General features: G+C 37.9%; 1 protein-coding gene across 5 annotated transcripts in view; it reads left to right on the plus strand.

Annotated features, from left to right (window-relative positions):
- Positions 1-21,606, plus strand: part of ripor1 (RHO family interacting cell polarization regulator 1) — a 52,962-nt gene that overhangs the window by 18,385 nt on the left and 12,971 nt on the right. For 3 of the 5 annotated variants that reach the window (XM_056766034.1, XM_056766035.1, XM_056766033.1), the window contains exons 2-9: positions 13,576-13,699; positions 16,284-16,436; positions 16,626-16,704; positions 17,052-17,075; positions 17,189-17,242; positions 19,970-20,119; positions 20,534-20,597; positions 21,270-21,313. In XM_056766034.1, the coding sequence (XP_056622012.1) occupies positions 13,602-13,699; positions 16,284-16,436; positions 16,626-16,704; positions 17,052-17,075; positions 17,189-17,242; positions 19,970-20,119; positions 20,534-20,597; positions 21,270-21,313 (666 nt within the window). In that variant the 5' untranslated portion in view covers positions 13,576-13,601. Of the gene's footprint in view, positions 1-4,770; positions 4,930-7,695; positions 7,769-13,575; positions 13,700-16,283; positions 16,437-16,625; positions 16,705-17,051; positions 17,076-17,188; positions 17,243-19,969; positions 20,120-20,533; positions 20,598-21,269; positions 21,314-21,606 lie in introns of those variants that run through there. The other 2 variants (XM_056766032.1, XM_056766031.1) reach the window with 2 other exon arrangements.

Below are 21,606 nucleotides of genomic sequence, written 5' to 3' on the forward strand. Positions count from 1 at the left end.
AGGATCATCTGTAACGTGGGAATTTTTCCGAAACTAAACCTCGAAAGATGAATCTTTATTTTCTGTCATGTGTGGGAGAGTGTTTCTTCAGTACCAGTGTGAAAATAACTACGTTCTCAACCCAGATATAGGCAGCAGAACAGATGCAAAAGGATTATAAAGTAATTGAGCTTCTAAGGAACTATGGGGTAGGGGAGTCATTCATGACAGAAGAGTACCCCTTTAATTGTTTGAGAAGAAATGCAAGTCCTCCTCAGACAGTGCATGTAGGAACTTTTTGGCCTGTTGTTATACATCCATCCATCAGCAGGCAAGTCAGCAGTGGCGATAAGTCCTCTTGTTCAGAATGCAGAGTCAGGCGAACAACAGCATGCCTCCATTATAAACCACAACAACTCTTAAAATGGGCAATAAATGAAGAATTATATTCCTCCTCTGCCTCCTTCACTTCCTCTCTCACTTGAGGTTATCATGTAAAGGCAGGCCAAGCGCTGGATGAAGTTTGAAGGAATTTGAGGTGAACTCCTTTAATAAGTGAGACCTCTACTAAACTCGAAGGTCAAATTGTAATCCTGTGTTTGTGTGTGTGTGTGGATAACAGGGATATTCCACCTGCTGTTCATTTATATTGGTCCAGATGTCTCAGGCTGTGACTCATTGTAGGATCATTGTAAGCACCTTTGGGACATGAATTCATAGACTAAACATCTGGCAATACCTTATGGTACCATACTTACTGTAAACCACAATGTCATTAGTTATTTGATAGTGTCCACTAGTACCTGTATTCCAGTGACATCTTTGGTTTTTAGTTGGACATGAAACATTGTCTTGTATAAATGAATATTTAGTGGCGCTATTATATTCATATCTGTTTTTAATACTCACATGCTAGATGACAGAAGAATTAGTCTAATGACATGATCTTTATGGCAAATAAAATGTACATTCAGATCACTGTGCTATGATGTTGCTCGATTTTATATTGTCACCCCAGATACATCATGAATTTATTGTTTAACTCTCATGTATTATGTATGTGAAATTGTTTTGTATGCTTGTTTGCAGTGTTCTTATCTGAGATCATGCTATAATGGTTGGACGAACATTGAAACCGACAGGCTGTGCGACAGCTTCAAAGCAGTTTTTATGTTAGTGCTGAGTGTGCGTCTTTGTGTGGCGCTGACAGAGTCCTCTACAGGTTACTTATCACCACGGCAACTTCTTCTGAACTATAACCACAACCAATCTTTTCCTCCTTAGCAACTGCTGCCGGTCCAATCAGACACTGTATTCAAACTGTATAGATCTTCTGTGTGATACGAATCCGTTTACGTGGTTTGTTTCTGGGTTTGTCTAGAGGAAATGTAGATAAAAGATGTTTGGGTGTAGTAGTAAAACGTGTGAAGATGTGTTTGTCATCAAAATATACGTTTATCTTGGAAACCTATGAATGCCATACAAATGTTCATATTCGAGGTGTCATACATGATAGTTAAAATATAAATCAACTTTTAACACTCTACGTAACATGAATGATTGACAACAATAATGACTGTAGCGATGCGAACACAGGCTTCTGATGCTACAGTGAAAGATGGATTTGAGTTTAACATCATATTCGAAGCTCTGACAATGTTGTGGAGTCTAAGCTTACATCACAAAAACCAGTCATACGAGCTGCCTGTCTCGAGCACTTCCCTTTACTCATATTCTCACTTTAACATCTAAGGCATGTTTGTTTTGACTTGTCATTTTAGCCATTTAATAATATGTTGCTGTCTGATGTTGTCTTGCGTTGATCGTCATGCGTTTGCCAAGTACTAGTGGAAGCCACTGCATATCTTAAAATCTGAAATAGTTGGTTACAGGATGATGTCAAAAGTGTTGTCCTCTGGGGATATTTGCACAAAACATTAGGTTTAAGGTACAAAATGGAGGAACTGATAAACTTGGTTAAAGGGTTACGCCCGTTTCACACCTCACGCTGAGCAGATTGTCCTTTCACACAAGCGGCACCGTGCACTGCCTGGGTACCACAGTACAACAATGCAATTTCGCATTATGTTACGTAATAGATCAATGAGCAAAATATCTTCCAGAACTTCATTAAAGCGCTTTTTAAGTAGATTGCATAACTATGATTTGTAATATCCGCCTGTTTAATGCTTGTTTAGATCCACGTAGTACAAGTTATCAAAGCCTTTGTGCTTTGAAGGTTATGAAGTCACTAAAGGGTTAACTCACCATAGGAGAGAGTGACCGACTTGTGATGCGATCACTTTACTCTCATACATTCGCAATATAAGCATATAGTGAGAAAAATTCAGATAAAAGATATATTTTTAAACATTACTAAATGTAATAACGTGACGTCTTTGGAATAATAAAGGCGGAAGTCAACTGCAAGAGTGGTGCAGCACCCGGAGTGCACACCTCACGCGCAAGCATAGCGAAGCATATAGAAGCATTAGAGAAAGAGAGAAATTCGAATACATTCAGCCCTGTTGGACTAAACTGCAAGATAAACAGAATACATTTTAGGATGGTCTTTCTCTGCATCTGCTCCGTGCAGTGAGTGAGCGGCAGGGAGAAACTGCGCATTCTATACTGCAGCTGACTTGTCAGTAAGTGCAAAACACTGTTTAGACTTAAGAACATGAACATACTTCTGTAAATATTCACAGTTTGTTAGCCAGACGGACGCGCTGGGTGCTCTGCAAGGCACTAATACACTAATATTGCTAAAATAGCTGCTCTTTTAATGTATGTGTATGATGATTTTGTTAGACGATGTGACAATGCGTGGAAGTGACTGTCGTTTAACATACAGTGCTAATGAGTCACGTTTAATTACTGTTATGCAGACTTGTTTTAATATCTGACAGCAGAATACATCAATGATGATGACCTTACTGGACACTCAGTTGTATTAAAAAACAATATGTGACAGTTCTAAGAGCAGAAGCCAAAGTACCAACACTAGTCTGACTCAAACCTGACGCTATGACATCTTACATCTTAAAAATGCTAATTAGTACATCAAGAATCGATTCAAACTCGAGCCGTGACCCTAAGAATCGATTCTGAATCAAATCGTAAGGGACCAAACGATTACCACCCCTAATATTTATGTAGTTTTATATGTTTTTCCAGAAGGTTATAATGACAGTGGGGTTCAGAGAATACACTGACAGGGTAATGCGATCGTTTGCTACTCATTCATATGCAATTTTTGCACCGCAAATAGAGATATACGTGTTTTATAAATCATTTAAATGTGCTGTTGTGTACTTTGCAACGAAATGATCGTTGCACTGCTGCTTACGTGCCGCTTTTGCTCTGTGATATGCGGTATGAATTCTCTCATCTGTTAACATGTGCGCCGAACAAAATGTGGTGCTCACGCGTACGATGTGAAACGGGCATTAGTTCAACCAAACATGAACATTCTCTCATTATTTACGCACCCTCATGCCATTCATTTACAATAACATTTAGTCATTTAGCAGACGCTTTTTTCCAAACAGACTTACAAAGAGTTTAGGGAGCAATAAGCGATATGTCATACAGGAGCAATAACACAATAGGTGCCAATACAAAGTTACTGGTTTCAACAAAAGCTAGACCACTACCTGTTGAGCGAAAGAGAGATGGTTGTCTGTATGGTTTTCTTTTTTATGCAGAACACTAAAGAGGATATTTTGAAGAAAGTCGGTAACCCTTAACGTTGGCCTCCATTGACTTCCATTATATGGATACAAATCACTGAGACAGTGTTTTTTTTTTTTGTAGATAGAATTGAGGACTCATGTTTGAGGAGTCAGTCATGCTGTCTAATTCTGTATCATTTTACGTAAATTTACCCTGATTTTTGGGAATTTGGCAAATTCAAAATTAGTCACTGTAGTCTTATTGTTGTCTTGAAACTTTGGCCATCATATGCCAATTATAAATAATGTGGGGCCATTTTACTGTTAAGACCTACATGGAATTTCCAAACTGAAAGTCATTTTTGATGGAGCCCAAGCAGCAAAAACAAATCTAGTAGATAGTGATCTGATTTACGGTATGGTGCACGTCTTCAGGAAGAAGGGAAATTTCCCTGAAGTTTGACTAAACACTCATGGGAATAATTTTGAAACCAGGGCACATATTGTGCTTTGAAATATAGGATGGAGTGGAATGTGTCCCACATGAATAATAAAAGAAGTTTTGAGAATTATATGAATGGAATTCTATAATTTCTAGATACTATAGAGTTTATGAACCGTACTTTAGCAAATATTAAATACAATAATATTTAATATAGTTGATTAATTTACTATATTTAAAATTACACAATACTATGCATAAGTCACATACATCTAGGATGGCATGAGGGTGAAGTGAATTTGAGGTGAACTATTCGGTCAAAAGTTTATTTAAAAAAACAAGCTCTAGTAAAGTAAATGTAATAATAATATCAGAGTTATGCGATTTGGGTTTGAAAATGATTTTGATCATTCAAGTTTTGCTATTTTTGTCATGGCAGCCATATTTGTAGTCATTATTTATAGCTGGAAAGCTTATAACTTCTGGAGCGACTCTGAACTGTTTATCATTAAGAAACAAAGCACAAAACCATTGCTGGAATGGGAGCGGCAGGAAGTGTGTGATGTCAGACCGGGAAGTAAACGGGAAACAGAAGGAGGGGAGGAGTGGGCTGCTAGCAAGGGTGACGGCCTTCCCATTTCCTGGCAGCCTCTCTTTCTCTCTCCACCAGCGCTATGAGAACACGATTAGAAGATGAGGACTCGCTGAAGGCCACCACAGCTGGAACTGTGATTTATTTCTATCTCAAGAGTTTCTTATATATCTGGAATACGTCTTGTTTTATTCTGCATTTTTAGAAGACGAAACTGCCAATCATGTACTGTGGATATGGAGGTACTCCATAACTCTTAAACTTCTGAGAGAGTGTCAGGCATGGATGTATAAACGGCAGGTTTTCAAGATAGATGACCATTGATTTTGTCATAGTTAGAAGGCTCTATTTTTTCAGGATGGGTATGAATGCTGGTACTTGGGTTGTTGAGGGTTGGCAGTGTGGGTATGTGTAGGTGTGCTGTGATGTTTTCAGGTCTGTTGTGACTGGAATAATGTTCAAAGAATTGTCTTGTTGTTTTATTGTAGAATAATGCCGAAATGCTTTTCTACTGTTCTGGCTTGGCTACATTTTGTATGCACTCTCCAAGGTTGCTAACAATCGTAGTTAAAGTACACAAGAAAAACATGCTACTGTTTGGTGCCAGTCAGCATACCGCCGCTCGTCAAATTTACAATGAGACATTTGATATAGGCACTTTGTCTCGCTAATGTTGGCAGATGTAGTTAAGCGAAAGTAAATAGAAAAGATACTTAATACAGTTCCTCACACCAAGAGTTGTGCTTGTTTTACAGGCTGTAGGAATGACAGTGCTTCAGAGGGTTTTGTTTCATTCCAACACCGTTTTATTTTTTATTTTTATGTTTTGTCGTCTAATCCCTGTCCTCCTGGGACATTTGTTGTGTTATGGTTCTTTGTCAGGTACTGGATAATGAGTGAGAGTCAAAGCGTGTTTACTTAGGTCTAAGGTTCAGCTTGGCACCTCTGGGTCATCTTGAACAAACACGCAGGGAGGTCAGAAAGTTTAACTTTTCGCCCCAGGGCTATTGGTCTGGTTTACTTGATGGTCTGGTTTTGATGCAGACGCAGTAAACTGTCATTCAGATGATCCTCACCGTTTCAGACCACAGGCCAGGCGAAACTTTTAAGGAACTTCATCAGAGCGTTGAAAGTATTGAGTTATTAAAGATATGTCTGAAATTGAGGTAATCCTAAAGAGATTTGCAATAAGAAGGGGGGAGAAGGGAAACAGCGCAGGTTTTTTGTTTCAACCTGTGGCTCAGCTAATGAAAGGAAGGATACACCATGTGGGGTAAATGTTAAGTGCTCAGGGATTTAAAAAAAATCACATGACTATTATTCACTCTCGTGGTGTTTGTCTGTCACATCCTGGTATTGAAGAAAGGTTTGTGCAGCTATTTGGAATACTTGATTCTGATTGGTCGGTTGCAATGTTGTGTGATGTCCCCTGATTACAAACACTAAATCTGACACCATACTACTCATCCAGGTACTTCGAGTCATCTTGCCATATACTACTTATGTTTAATGCATGACTTACTAATTTTTTTGTCACGCCTTGTTTAAATGAGCAAATAAAATATTTTAAATAATATCAATATTTCTGTAGTTCACTTGTGTGGCAAGTAGCCGTGTAGTTAGTGGGATAAGTACATCCCACTGGTTGTTATCACAAAAAAAACTTCAATGCGATACCAGACTCATCCCTTGTCTGGGTTCATTTTGTGAGAACAACGGGCTGGATGCATATTATTCATTATCGATCATCCAGTATCTGTGGTCATTATTTCTAGTGTCACTTTCAGTATAATTTGTATTATAAATATCTCATTATGTGTGTATATATTTTTTCTATTAATGTATAGCTATACAATAGTCATTGGCCACCATTCTCTCTAGATATTGGCATTGAATTTTGAAAAAGCTGTGTTGGTTTATTAAAGAGTAACTATTAAAATGTCCTTGAAATTAGATGAGGTGTGTAATGTTACTGTGTGTGAATATAAGCAGTGTGCCAAATTGTAAAGCCTGAGAAAGTATTTCCTAATATCTTTCTCTCTATCCTTAAGAAAAAATAAATGTACATGGATTTGGAACATTTGAGGGTGAGCAAATTTTTGGGTGGACTGTCCCTTTAATGCAGTTATTTAAATCCAAGTATTCTATACCAGTCGACCACAGCTCATATCTTCTTATATCTCATTACTCAGCTTTGTTTTGTTGTCTCCTAAGTAGGGGTCAGGTTACGAGGGCAGGGTGTCAAGTGGGATCAGAAAGGTGCAGGATTGACCCCAGACGTCACGCTGTGCTGTTTTGGGAATCGGTTCTTTCTCTATGCTTGTTCCCAGAGAGGTTATTTTGGACACCACTTTAGGTCTTTCCCCTCGCACTGTTTCGTTCTCCGATTGTGTTTGTTTGATGGACACCAGGCCCTGGTAATCTCTGATATGAATGGAATGTGTATGAGAGCAAGAGGCTACTGGCTCCAACATAATGGATGTCCTGTCATGACAAACCATGAGTGAGAAAGCACTAGAAAGCTTGCTTTTATGTTACAGGTGCTCTCCCCAAAAACACTCCAGCCGTGTTAACTGTGAAAAGTACGCATTTGTTAAAATGGAGCCTGGTAAATCATCGCATCAATTCGGGTTGGTGAGAGAGAGTGAGTTTGAGGGTGTTTATGTTGGATTGTAGTTGGACCGTGCTGGGCGGGGGTGGAGAGCTCCCAGGTGCTTTGTTTGTTCTGGAATAATCCAGGAATAAAGTCAGAACACCAGAGCAGTGGAGTTAGTGTGATGCCCAAACGTCAGGAGACCATAGGCTCAATAGGTGTGATTGTCTGTCAAACAAACAATTGACATGAAGTATACATAATATTTCATAAGTTTTGTCCTTCGTTTCTGTTTGATAGTTGGAAACCCAGCACAGAGTTGGAAGAATTGCACTTTGATGTTGGAATCTGTTTGAAAATTCAGCACTTCCAAGGAATTTTAAGGCGTTTTTAATCTAAGTAGTTTACATGTAAGCCATGGTGAGACCGAATGGGTTGTTTACCCTGTTTACCTGGTGACACACAGGAAGAAGGAGGTCCGTCAGAAGGTTTGCATGACTGTTTTTTTGCATATAGTGTTGTTATTTTTTGTTTGTGAGATCATTGAGGGTAATAATTCTGCTTGGTTTCCAGTGCGTGTTCTCATGATGTCAGTTGATGTGAAGATTGTTGCAAACAAAACCGATTTGACACGGTCTATCACATTGTGCTATGTAATGCATTTGTTCAAAGTTACAAAGTGGCATTCAGCGGCCATGTTTGCAATGCCTCTGGGCAGTTATTTTAGTCATGCAAGACTTAATTCCTATCTACTTGAATGGGGGAGACAGATGTTTCTAATATTTCATGAATTAAACAACGTATTTCCAACTGTACACTCAAATTGTACTAAAACAGTCTTTATCTATTGGCGCTTTTTACTGCAAGGCGGGGCTACTTTCGATAGAGCAGCGATAATAAGCATTGCATTTTCCTCTATTCATAGTTATAGCAGTGGCGTATGGTGTCTATATCCATTATATTATATTTGTAGAAACTTTGTGGGTTGTTTATAGTCACCAAAGCATTAAAGACGAACATTTTTGACATCATTTAATCAGTCTTGTCATCTCAAACCTGTATGACTTTTTTCTTCTGCAGAACAGAAAAGAAGATATTTTGAAGAATGTTGATAACCCTTACCGAACAGTTGTGGCACCCGTTCAATTCTATAGTACGGACAAAAAACCAGTGCAAGTGAATAGGTGCCGTCACTGTTTGGTTAACAACATTCTTTAAAATATTAAAGTAAATAATGACAGAATTTTCATTTTTGGGGTAAACTATCATCTTAATACTGAATGCAAATGATGTGCGGTTACCATCTCAGGTTTTTAAGGTGCATATTGTGTTATGGAATATTTAAAAACAGGGATCATCCAGTCCTATTTACTGTATAATGTATTATTCTTTTGAGTTGTTTTAGGTTTGAATCCATTATGTTTGGAAGGGGAAAATAGGTTTTCTGTGATACAAAATTGCTCATAAACAATTATACTGATATGAGATTCAGCAATGTCAAGAGTAGGGATGTTGAAACTGAAATGACACTGAAAACAACAGTCGATTACATTAAAATGAAAATCATTTGACATTTTGTGTAATATTTTCAAGTTTAATTTAAAAACTAAGAAATGACAACGTGAAAGACGAATTGTGGGGGTGTTTTGAAGGAATAGCACACAGAATAAAACTGAGATTAAAATGTCTCAGTTTCTAGTTTCACAAAACTTTTGAATTTCTTTGATTATAATGTTTATCACAAAAACCCCCGCTTGAACGCGATCGCTTAGCAATGTTAACCTTCCAGAGTTTGCAGATTCCTCAAATGGAATTATTGTTCACAAAGATGGAGCCAACTTTCATCTGATCATTTCCTCAACTAGAACATGTCAAATAATCTTTACATCATAATCACTCGAGTGTTTAGCCTATGTATGCTCTATAAATTAGCTAATATGGCCAGTTTATTAGCTGCTTTTTCATTCGCTCTCGCAAGATCAAATGCATTCTACTGCAGCCTACTAGTGCTAGTTCCTGTACTTTTTGTACATTGCTTTCCATTCGCCTTTTTGGGTTTACACACATTGCTTTGCTTTATAAAAAAACATGATATAATTTATGCTCTCTTATCTTGTTTGTTGATTGAAGGGCTGTGCAATATACAGAAATATTGCAATATGCATATCGCAATGGTTTGCAATAAATTAGCTATTTAATTCTTCGAAAAGTTCTGTATGGTCAAAGTTTAAGGTCGATGGGGATAGAAGTATCTATCTGGCAAGCGAATGTTAGTTGGGAAATAAATGCGTGCGAATTCTAGCGTGCATGTACTCTGGCGCAAATCAATCAACAATCCGGGTAGCAAAGCTTTCATAGCAGGCAAAGATGAGCCATCCCGAGACATCCCCAGCTGCTGCCGACGATTTAGTACCTAAACGAAGAAGCACCTCAAAGATATGACAGTGTTTTTCAGCAATCTTTCAGAAGTTGTAGTGATGCTTTCTTTTTCCTAAAATAATGTGAAACATAAGTTGGTTATATATTGGTTATATATGTCACGTGCTGTTGCCATGGTGAATCGTGCTATCTTCACTCAAAGAAGAGTTTTCACTGAAACTCAGAGTAGCGATTTTCTGAGTAAATCTACTCCGAGTTCAGATTTAAACTCGGTGTTGGTTGAACTTCCTTATTGAAACAGGCCCCAGTCTAGCAAGCCGCTAACTTGTTTTGAGCAGACACTTATTTATGGACCACAATTATTCGCAACAACTTAACATCATTTGCTAACATGATTTCTCGTTCCCGTCTGATTGATGGCCATTGGAGTTAAAGACAGAAGGTCCCATCATTACATGCTCCTTCACAGTGTCACCAAGCTACGGCATTGTTGTTGTTTTGATTTTGCGCCCTGTAGCTTTTTTTATACAAACTGCACCTTTAAATATTTTAAGTTTCATGATTTCAGTGTAATTACTTAAATTTAGTTTAATTACATTTGATTACTAAAATTGTATGTACTCCTAAGAAACAGAATTAAAGAAAAAAATCATAGTTAGGAGAAAATAAAATGGATTTTATAGCTAAAATGATCCAGGCAGGGTTGACTCATAAGCAGATGCAGAAATATTACTGATCATAACGTAAGGAAAGTCTAACACATGTGGCTGTTTTATTGCACATCCCTTGTCAAGAGAGAGGTGGGACATATCTACAGATGGTTAGCTGCAGACGTTATTTTTCTGTCTTGTCTCCACAGACTTTGGAATATCCTGCGGGAAATGAAAAAATTCCAGTTCCCTCTGCATTGAACTGATTCCCCTCCTCCATGCTTGGCTCGCATTAGCATGGAGTTTTTTCTTTCACATCAGCATCAACATTCACTAACCGTGTTTACACACATTACTGTGTGTGTGATGTTCAGACAAACAAGGAGAGAATACTTAAATAATTGCAACTGAAATGCTTCTAAAAAAGTTATAATCCTTGCCTTCGTTCAAGAATTGTATTTTACATAGTTGGTTTCAGTAAATTATTTACTTCATTTACTTCAAAGAATTTAACATTGTAAGCGTTCTGCTACAGATATTTTACTCTGAATTACATTTTCACTCACGTTTTAGCCTTTAAATGAATTGCATGTAGCTACTTTGGTCAGTCCAGTTCCTAAGAAGATCTGTTAGTTTCAAACACCTTTTGCTATTATAAAATGAGGCTCTTTACAAAGTGTACAAGTTAGGCCTGGGTCATTTCCTGTTTCCTCTCTTTAGTTTAAAAATAAACTCCAGCTTCCTTCCTCGATCCAGTCATGCATTGCTGTATCCATGGACCTGCCCATCTCTGTTGAGAGAAACACTCAAGTAATGACCATCTAAGTCAGGGTCATCTTGATGACTAAAACTTGTGCTGACGTGTCACGGCCGAACTGATCTCATGGACAGAAATATGCTGGTTCCCACCTCAGAACTGCACCGTAGTATAATTCTTTGTAATGTGACTTCAAAGCAGCTTTTGATTTAGACGGTTTTGCTTGCTTTCTGAGGTAAGATTAAATCACCCTTAATTCAATTTATAAGGAAAAGAGTTTCCAGCCTGCCCTTACAGAGCCATGGTGATTATGAATGAACCTGCAGACAGTATTGGTATAACACTTTGCTTTAACAAAAATAGCATGAATAAAACAAGTCAGAGATTTTTATTTGATTAAGGCATTGAATATTTTTACTGTTACTGTACTGCAGGACTTATTTCATGTTAAGGAATTTGCTGCTATCTTTCCTGTTCACTTATGACCTCATCAGACTGAGAATAGTAAATGTGACTTTCATTTGTTTGTGGCCATCTTTGTTATTCTAGACTAGATATAGTCTCTGGTCTAATTTTGTTTGGGTCCTGTATCTTTTCTGATTTGGTCCATTTGCTTTCTGTCCTGGCATGATTGGTGTGGTGTTATGTTATCTTCACTATCCTGTCCTCCCACGCGGTGTCCACGGAGTGTTTTTGTAGCTGTGATGTCTGATAGGGTCATGACAGGGTCTGTGATAGGAGACCTCACTGATTTTTTTTACAAGGAACATCTTGTGTAGACTTTTATCTGTGCCGGAAGACATGATAACTTTCTCTCCCTTCTGGTAATGATAACACGGGATGGACAGTAAAATTGAACCATTTGTGCTCTGGTTGTCTTTGTTGTTATTATAGATGGGCATCTGTCTAATGTGGCTCTTCTCTGTTTACATCACAGTATTTTAGATTTATGCATTTTCTTCATGTCTGCAGTGTCCTCAGACTGTAACCTCAATCTATGGCAGGACTGGAAGGAAGCCATTTCATGCATGCACGTTGCTAGGCAATATGGAGATATTATCAGCTTTGGTGTGAGGGAATATATTTTCTGACAGTTTCCATGTTATGATTTTTGCTAACAACTCAACTGGTTGGTTTTCACATTTAAAAGTTATTCTCGGTTTTTATACCCCTTTGTCCTCTTCTTAAAGGCGCAGTTCTTGATTCACAGCGGCCACTAGCGTTGTATTATAGAATCGCTCTGTCCAAACACTACGGTGGCTACCACAGTGCAAAAAGATGTCATTCTCATGTTAACTTAGGGAAGAGATTTTGCAGGCAAGACTCTAGAAAGAGCGATGTCTTATGTATTACATAAAATAAAAGGTTTGTGGATTTTAAGTTTAAAAAGAAGGATAAAAGTCAGGCAGAAGCTAGGAACTGCGTTAATGTTATTAAAGGATTCCAGCAAAGACGTGTTAGGACCCGTGGTACTAAGGCTTTTAGCAGATAAACTCAGATATCTTTGGAGATACTTTCCAGTAGAGAGACGTTGGAGAGAAAGATCATCTAAAAATGTGCCCCCAAGGAAGTTGCTTTGATTCGGATCAGTATGTGAGTAACATACTAACATACAAAGATATGTTGTTGTTGTAATATTAGTATTGGCAGTGTGACGGAGCGGTTTTGAGCATTTTTGTGTATCTGGAAATGCTTTATTATTGTATTATTGTATATTTATTATTGTCCAGATAACGTTACTTGAGAGCGAGATCGCGTTGGAGCTGAAACTGGAGAGCCAGCGAGAGGGCGTATTTCTCTTTTACTCAATGATGAATAAACTTTCAGTTAACATGCGTTTGGAACTGGAGAGGGCGATCTGTACGGATCACCAATCGTCCCGCGATCTGTTTCACCTCAATACCGCAGCAGAGAGGAAGAGGAATCGCGCATTGTAGAGATGTTTGTCCGTTTACTGCTGCTGAACAAAACATAGGGGCGAAATCAATGTATGTAGGGCTGCTCTGCATGTAGATATAATCAGCTTATTCTAAGGTATAACAAACATAATGGTTCATTACATAAAGTCTTTATACACCTCGCAATAGTTTTGAATAATATATTGCTTTTCCGTCAATAGATCCTCCTAAAACGCTGCATTGTTCCTTTTTAATGGATAGTTCTCTCAAAAAAGAAGATTCTTTCTTCCTTTACTCATCCTCATGTCATGTCAAACTTGTGTGTCTTTGTTTTCTTCTCAAGAATACAAAAGAAGATATTTTAAAGAATGTTGGTTACCAAATAACACTGACCCCCATTGACCTCCATTGTATGGACACAAAACCCACTAAGACATTGTTCAAAATATCTTTTTGATGACAAAGTCATATACAGGTTTTAAAATTACATGATGTGAATAAAAAATATTTTTGTCAAAACTAAATAAACATAAACATTTTACGTAAACATGGTTGTGATCTTATAGTATGACATCACATTTTGATCATGCATGATTTCTGTTTCTGTGCAGGGAGTCCCTCCAGAGCTGTGTCTACCATGTCCCTGTCTGTGCGCCCTACCCGCAGGGTGCTCAACAGATCCATCACTAGAAGCAAGTCCTTCGCCGGAGTCAACTCCCACGATAAGTCTTACAGGTATGTAGAATATTTTTACTTAATGAGTAGCTTTGTCTTTTATTCAAGAAAAAATCTGAATGTTATGAAGGATATATTTTCTGAAGTCTTGATATTTTATGCAAAAATACATTCATCTTGTTAGTTTAAAAATGACTAAATAATAGTTAGTTAAAATTATAATTTATGTAGTGCATCCAAACATGAAATTGCCTTCATAAAGAAATTAATATTTTCATGAACAAATGCATGCAAATGAAACAAATGCATAAATAATGTACAGTGGTGTAAAAAAGTATTTGCCCCTTCCTGATTTTTTTTTGTGCATATTTTTCATGCTTTAATGATCCAGACCATCAAACAAATTTTTATATTACACAACGAAAATCAGAGTAAATACAAAATGCAGATTTAAAATGAAGGTTTTATTTATTAAGGGAAATAACAATCCAAACATTTCTGACCCTATTTTAAAAAGTAATTGCCTCCTAAACCTAATAACTAGTTGTGCCACCCTTGGCGGCAACAACTGCAAACAAAGCGTTTGGGATAGATCGCAATGAGTCTTTTACATCGCTGTTGAGGAATTTTGGCCCACTCTTCTTTGCAGAATTGTTTTAAATTCAGCCGCATTGGAGGGTCTTCGAGCATGAACAGCCTTTTTAAGGTCATGCCACAGCATTTCAATTGGTTTTAAGTCCGGACTTTGACTAGGCCACTCCAACACCTTTTTAGGATTTTCTAGTAGAGCGCGGAATTCATGGTTCCATCAATTATGGACAGTCATCCAGGTCCTGATGCTGCAAAGCTGGCCCAGACCCTCACACTACCTCCACCATGTTTGACTGTTGTATGATGTTCTTTTTGTGAATACTGTGTTAGTTTACGCCAGGTGTAACGGGACGCACACCCTCCAAAAATGTATACCTTTGTCTCATCAGCCCACAGAATACTTGCCCAACAGTTTTTGGCTTATCACTTTTCCATGCTTCCTCCGTTTGTGGATAATGGCGCTCACTGTGGTTCGCTGGAGTCCCAAAACCTTTAGAAATGGCTTTGTATCCCTTTCTAGACTGAAACATTTAAATTACTTTGTTTCTCATCTGTTCTTGAATTTCTTTAGATCGCAGCATGATGTGTTGCTATTTGAGATCTTTTAGACCATTTCAGTTTGTCAGACAGGTTCTACTTAAGTGATTTCTTGATTCAACAGGTCTGGCAGTAAATAGGCTTGAGTGTGGCTTGTGAAATCTAACTCAGTTATTCAATTCATCACAGTTAATTCATGATTTACATAGGGGGCAATTACTATTTCACATAAGATCAAAGTTGTTTGGAAAGTTTTTTCCCTTAGTCATTAAAACCATAATTTAAAAACTGCTTTTTGTATTTACTCTGGTTTTCATGAGTAATACATTTTTTGGTTGATGATCTGAATAATTTAAGCATGACAAAAAAAAAAAAAAATCCGGAAGGGGCAAAAACTTTTTCACACTAATGTACATCAGAACCAATAGACTTAAACATAACTACAAACGGCACACAAGAATATTAATGCATGGACACACCAGCACATACACGCATATTTCCCCATTCAGTTATAGCCAAAGGCAGTTCACATCTATAAAGGGAAGTCATAGCTGACAGGATGTCCTGCAGACCCAGCAAATCATTTCCTCATAGCTGCAGGAAAGTGGACATTTGTTATGGACTACAAAAAGGCTTCGTTCTAACAAAATGGGGGGTGTATTTTAGGGAAAATCTGGATGTTGTAGCCAGTATATTTTGCACTCCGATTTTAAGGATACATTATTTTCTAATTCTTTGTCTGTGTAATAAAAGAAACTTAGATTTTCACTTCCTTTTTTATAAGTGTATGCGTGTGTGTTGTTTACTGAAGGTAAGTATGTGGCATCGTGTTAATTTTTCAAAAGGGAAGAGTGGCTCTTGAATGCTGACTCTTCTGGTTCATGTCATTTGCCTCATTCGAAACCATGTAAAGCTCTCTGAAACAGAACATAGACCGACAGCATGAACGAAGAGCACTAAGAGGACAACTGAGAAAACCGATTTAGAGCACCGGAGACCGAATGAAAGGGAGGTTCACGGGTGTTTTAAACGACATGCATTGAAGAACATAGTAAAACTGTTACTGTATATTTAGCTTTACAAGATTTTGATTTGTGATGTAGCTTAGTTGGTTATGCCTTATGCTAGCAATGCAAAGATCATGGGTCTATAACAAAAACTAAATGTAGAGCTTGAATTGAATTGTAATTCACTTTGGATAAAAGCATCTGCCAAATGCATAAATGTTAACGCACTTCGCTTTTATATCTGTTATATTGTGCTCTCTGTCATCTTGTGATGATCGAATGAATTAGCAAGAGTGCTATTTTAAAACACTATTGATTTAGATGTTTATGTTTCCCCAGCCTGTCTTAATATCTTATTGCATTATAGATTGCGTCTCATATTTAAAGGTTAAGTGTTTTAAGTCCACCATACTTTGTTGTGTATTCACTTAGGATGAAGTATTTTCACATTCATGAAAGGGGAAGTGTGTCATGTATACTAAAGTTTTATGCGTTCATGTGTATCTCAGGCCTCTCTCAGTATTCAGCACCCCGGCGTGCGTGAGGAAGAGCCCCTCCAGAGGAAGCAGAATGTTCACGCTGTCCACTAAATCACCTCCTCCAAAGGTGCCTCAGCCCGAGAGGCTGGATGAAGTATACGAGGCCCTAAAGAGAGGACTGCAGTATGTACACTCGTATAAACACCCACACAGTGTAAATATGCACACAGACATTACAGATCCTTTAAACACATAATACAGTTTGTTATTAGTAACACACACAGCAGAGCTATTATAGATTTGCCTTCACAGTTCATTAGTCACTAATAGCCATCTAGAAACTGTAGTCTGATTTATGCAACGCTTTTACAGATCCTACCTGCATGTCCATCAGATGGAGCTTGACAGTCTGAACAGACAAATGAAGGAATCCAAAAGAAACTCACGCTTGGTAAGTGTAAAGTACAGGGAAAGTTCATCGCTATAGTGTACAAGGGCCGGGACGAATGTTTTGATAGGTGGGCCGATATCATAGAGAACCTTAGTGGGCCTTTCTGTCAGCATGGTCCAGGACAACATTCCTGGTCAAGTGTCAATAAAAATGTCCCTCTAAATAGATGAATACATACAAAACAGGTCGACCTTGAAGAATTGTGTTTGCTTTGAGTGACGTTGAAACAGTGAACTTAACCCAAAGATATTTGTGTAGATTTAGAGGTGAGGACTTTCATGGTACAAAGCATTTTAATTTAGCCTTGTTTGAATATTAATGACGTCTTTTCTGTTGTTTCGCCACAGGGGTTTTTGTATGAACTTGACAAGGTGAGTGGAAGCTTCTTTGGTTGCAATTTTGTGCAATAACAACTCTCGTTTCAATCTGTCTTTGGTGGTGATAAAATAATCATGTTTATAAATGTAATTTTGTGTTCCAACAGCAAGTAAAAGTGATTGAGAGATTTATGAGACGGCTGGAGTTCCACCTCAGTAAGGTAAGCCTGCTGTTAAACTGAAATATGCAAATCTTGTGACTATGCAAATATTTGATGGTTGGTGATGTTTGTATCAAATGGTATAACCCCAGAAAAACAAATGCTTTTTTTATATTCAGTACATTTTACAGGGATGTTCGAGAACCTGTTTAAAAATAAGACTCATTTTTATCTTTGACATGACACTACGTCATGTGATATTTATGTGTTTATTTGTGTTACCCATATTGCTGTGAACCAGAAAGGGAGTGATTTGTGCGTGTGCACAACACATCGTCAAACTTTTGTGAGTTTGTGTGTGTCTGTGTGTGCACTGGTTCCATCGTCAAAAAAAACCTCAGCAGCTCTGTTCTTGTTCAAACGTCACTGTGTTAGTGACTGCTCTTGGCCCGGTAGCTCTGATAACAGCACTCTGTGCGCTTGTGTTTATGCGTTTGTTCACGTACGTCTCTGGACGCTAACTTTTATAATATATGCTCATCTGTAGGATGTACATCAACCCCTAAACCTCTTTACACAGCACACACACAAAGTCACATCTCCCCTGAACACACACAAGAACACACAGCAGGGGACACGGGTCACAGGGAAAAGACGGCTCCTGGGGCTTCTTGCATTCCTGACTCGTTTGGGGAGCGTTTAAACCCTTCGCTGGACCAGTTGGAGTCTATACTAACAGCCTAAACTAAACCAAGCCAGCTGCAATACAGGAAGAGACCTTTTTCTGTCCTCCTTTTCCTCCATAGCCTTATTTTATGTGTTATGAGGGTTGGTTTAACACAACAGGCGGCCTGCTAGCGTTTGTAGGGTGAGATATGTTGGGTATCTATGTTATGGATTTTATGGGAGTGGGGGAAGTAAAAATGCCAAACAGCCTCGATGTTAAATGGTTTCCCTTCAAAATTAAACTTCTGTTGTTTTTTTACATAACCCTGTAGTGTTTCCAACTAGTTTTACTTACCGTGATACGCAGAAAGAGAAAGTATAAAGACCGCTAATGCTATTTTTATATATTCAAAATAAACGATGACTCGTATGAGTCTGTCTCTCAAGGCAGCTTTGCTGAGGTGTCATTTCAACACTCAACTTTTATATGCTTTATAGTAATGTTGACATTTAGATATTGGTTATGACCTACAATAACAGTGAATGAGAGGCTTGTTGTTATCAGTTTTGTATAGCGGTTTGAGGCCGTGTCACAACTCTGTGAAACTTATGACTGTCCTGCTGACTCTCTGCCAGTATGCTGGAACATGCTTACTGAACAACTCCTAACCACCTCCAGATGGACAGAGAGAGGAATATTTTCCTTCTCTCTCTCTCTTTGTGTCTTTCTTTGCTTCATTCTTGACTTTTTGAGTCAATACGCATATCTCATTGTGTATATGTGTACAGCTGGTATAATTCTTCAGTCTTCCTCCCGAAACCTGACATAGACTTACTTATCTAGATGTCCAAATAGTTATGTCCAAATAATAAGACATTTTGAATAATTTTTAAGTAAAGCTATCCAGTAGCTAAGTGTTAAGAGCATTGCGTTAACAACGCAAGGTCATGGGCTCGATCCCAGGGCATTGCACATAGGCTACTTTGAAATAAAAAAATTAGGATATTGCAATGTAAGTCGCCAAATGCATAAATGTAAATGTAAAGCTAATTCAATACAAATTCACAGGTGGGAAATACCTCAGGTATTTTACTCAACATAAAAACTGTAGGTAACTGTACTTTGTATACAACTATTATACTTTTAATTGACTACATTTTCATAATTGCATTTATTTTTGCATTTTTTACTTTTAGTGCTTAAGTACATAAAAATCTACTCTAAATTTTTTACTCAAGTAAAATTTGGACACAAGTATTAAATATGAAAAAACGACATGAATTTATCTTTCCTGTAGCTCAGTGGTAAGAGAGCTAACAACGCCAAGGTCGTGGGTTCGATCCCAGGGGATTGCAACAAATGTATGGGATAATGTAATGCAAGTCGCTTTGGATAAAATATTCTTTGACCATTTGGAGTATGTATGGACACGCATACAGAGAGAAGTTTTGTTTAAAGTTAACCTATAAAATGTCATTCTTGCTGATATTGTCCGCTGTATATCGCATTAATAATGTGAGGCTGCAATTTCATAAATCCTCTTCTGCTAAACTTTACTTCAGTGAATTGGGCTTTTATACTGTTTGTATTCATTCGTGCTTGTTTGCAATGGATCTCTGAAATCTGAAATACAGAACTCGTGCAGTGAATAGCAGTTTGTCTAAAAAACTTGCAATGTGTTATACTCTGAACATCTGCCTAAACATTTATATTTATCCAAGCTAGACAGCAGTCTGGCAGTAGATGTTTGCATTATGAGAGGATTTAACCGTTTCCTGTCTCATTACCGACTAACAGATCTGCAGACCTGCTCAAGGTGCTGCGGGTAGATCAATAAAATCTAAATGACTTATATTGGATACAATGAGGCCCAGCAGGAAGTACTTTAAGAAATAAACGACTAACAACAAGAAGTTGTGGTTTGTGTGTCTGTGTGTGGAGTTGATTTAACAGGTCAATGTCACCATCTGGATGTTTACTGAAGTGTGGCTACCTCATTAAATCATAAAAATACCGAATGCTATGTACAACATTCCTTATCAACGCACATCAATATTACACATTTGTAATATAGCTCATTGATTTTAATAAACATTCTGCTGTTATGTGCGTGTGTGCAGATCGATGAGCTGTATGAGGCCTACTGTATGCAACGCAGACTCAGAGACGGAGCCAATAAGATGGTGAAAGCTTACACGGCCTCTCCAGGCAGCAGAGAGGCTCGAGAGAGTCTGTCTGAAGCTAACAAGAGCTTTAAAGAGTACACCGAGGTAAGAGGGCTGGACGTTAGAGAACAAGAGGAAGAAGAAATATCGTTACTGTGTCAGTAAAGACAATAAGATGAAAGGAAAACAGTGGAGATGGAGTTAGAGAGGTTATTGATTGTATGATATTGTCGGGGTCTGAGGGCTGATTATTGTTTAGGTCACATGATCTTTATGTCCAGACAGATGGATACAGAGCCCGACTCGACTCATTTGATATGCTTTTGGAAATAATGCTGGCAGGCAATTTGATTAAGATAGGATGTCTTTTCCCAGTCAAGTGCTTTTCATTAACCTAATGGGCACAGCAAGACTCACATTTGTTTACGAGAAGTCTCCATGAATTCACGCCTGCCACATTACTGTATTTTCATACTGTATATGTATTTACTCACTGTTTCTCTCTTTATCTCTCTTCAGAATATGTGCATGTTGGAGAGTGAGTTGGAGAACCAGCTGGGGGAGTTTCATGTCAAAATGAAGGGTAAGACAGAACTGGCCTTAATTCTTTCTTGGGCATCTGGGACGTCTTTATCAACCAGATTTATAATAGTTTACTCAAGGGGGCTGGGGTCGTACCACCTCCCTACCTACATTGCTAATTTTGACTATATATTCCCAACCTGCTTTAATTTGTGAGGCAAAAAAGACCCACTGAAGTGTCTTGAAATGCACAAATTGTACAACGTGTAATTGTCTCTGAAACTAGAAGTTAGTGTGGACATATTAAGTGGATCCACCCACTTTAAAATTGTAAGCAGCGTTTTTGTTTACCTCACAGCCTGGAGTTGTAAATGCTTGGGAGCAAAATGGGCTATATGCACGTGTTACTTGCGCGTTTCTTGGGAAGAACTCATCAGTTTTCGTTTGGGGAGACTTAAAGCAGAGTCTGTAGATCATGTACATTGCGGCACACCGTTCTACCGTATTTGAATGGTACAACGACATGTAAACTTATCAATGTATCATTTCAAATACGATAAAACAGCACTTCTAAATAGCATCTGCTAAATGTAACTATTTATTCTTTTGTTAAACGCGGAAGTCACTAGTGCATAGAGCCAATTGTTCCTAGATATATGTATGGCTAAAATATTAATACCAAAAGCCAAATAAATGTAATTTGATTTCATGGGGACACTTGTCTTTGTTTCAGGGTTGGCGGGATTTGCCCGGCTTTGTGCAGGAGATCAGTATGAGGTGAGATGTTTGTGCTGTGTTCTTTTATCATCACTATTCCCAATTTGATGATCCAGTGAATTCCTGATGGTTAAAATCAAATTCCTGTCCTTTTTGCTCATTAAATTATCTATTTTTTTTCACATTATGCTGCATTTTGATGCTGTCCTTCTAAAACCTTGTATCTCCATATTTTGTGATTTAAATTTTTTGCCATAAATAATTATTATTATTCACCCTTTATTTGTCACTGGGTTTTGCACATATTTAACCAATAAAAAGTATTAAAAAGTCAACTTTGACAACACAGTATT

This window comes from Triplophysa dalaica, chromosome 14 (genome assembly GCF_015846415.1).
Source record: "Triplophysa dalaica isolate WHDGS20190420 chromosome 14, ASM1584641v1, whole genome shotgun sequence".
NCBI lineage: Eukaryota > Metazoa > Chordata > Actinopteri > Cypriniformes > Nemacheilidae > Triplophysa > Triplophysa dalaica.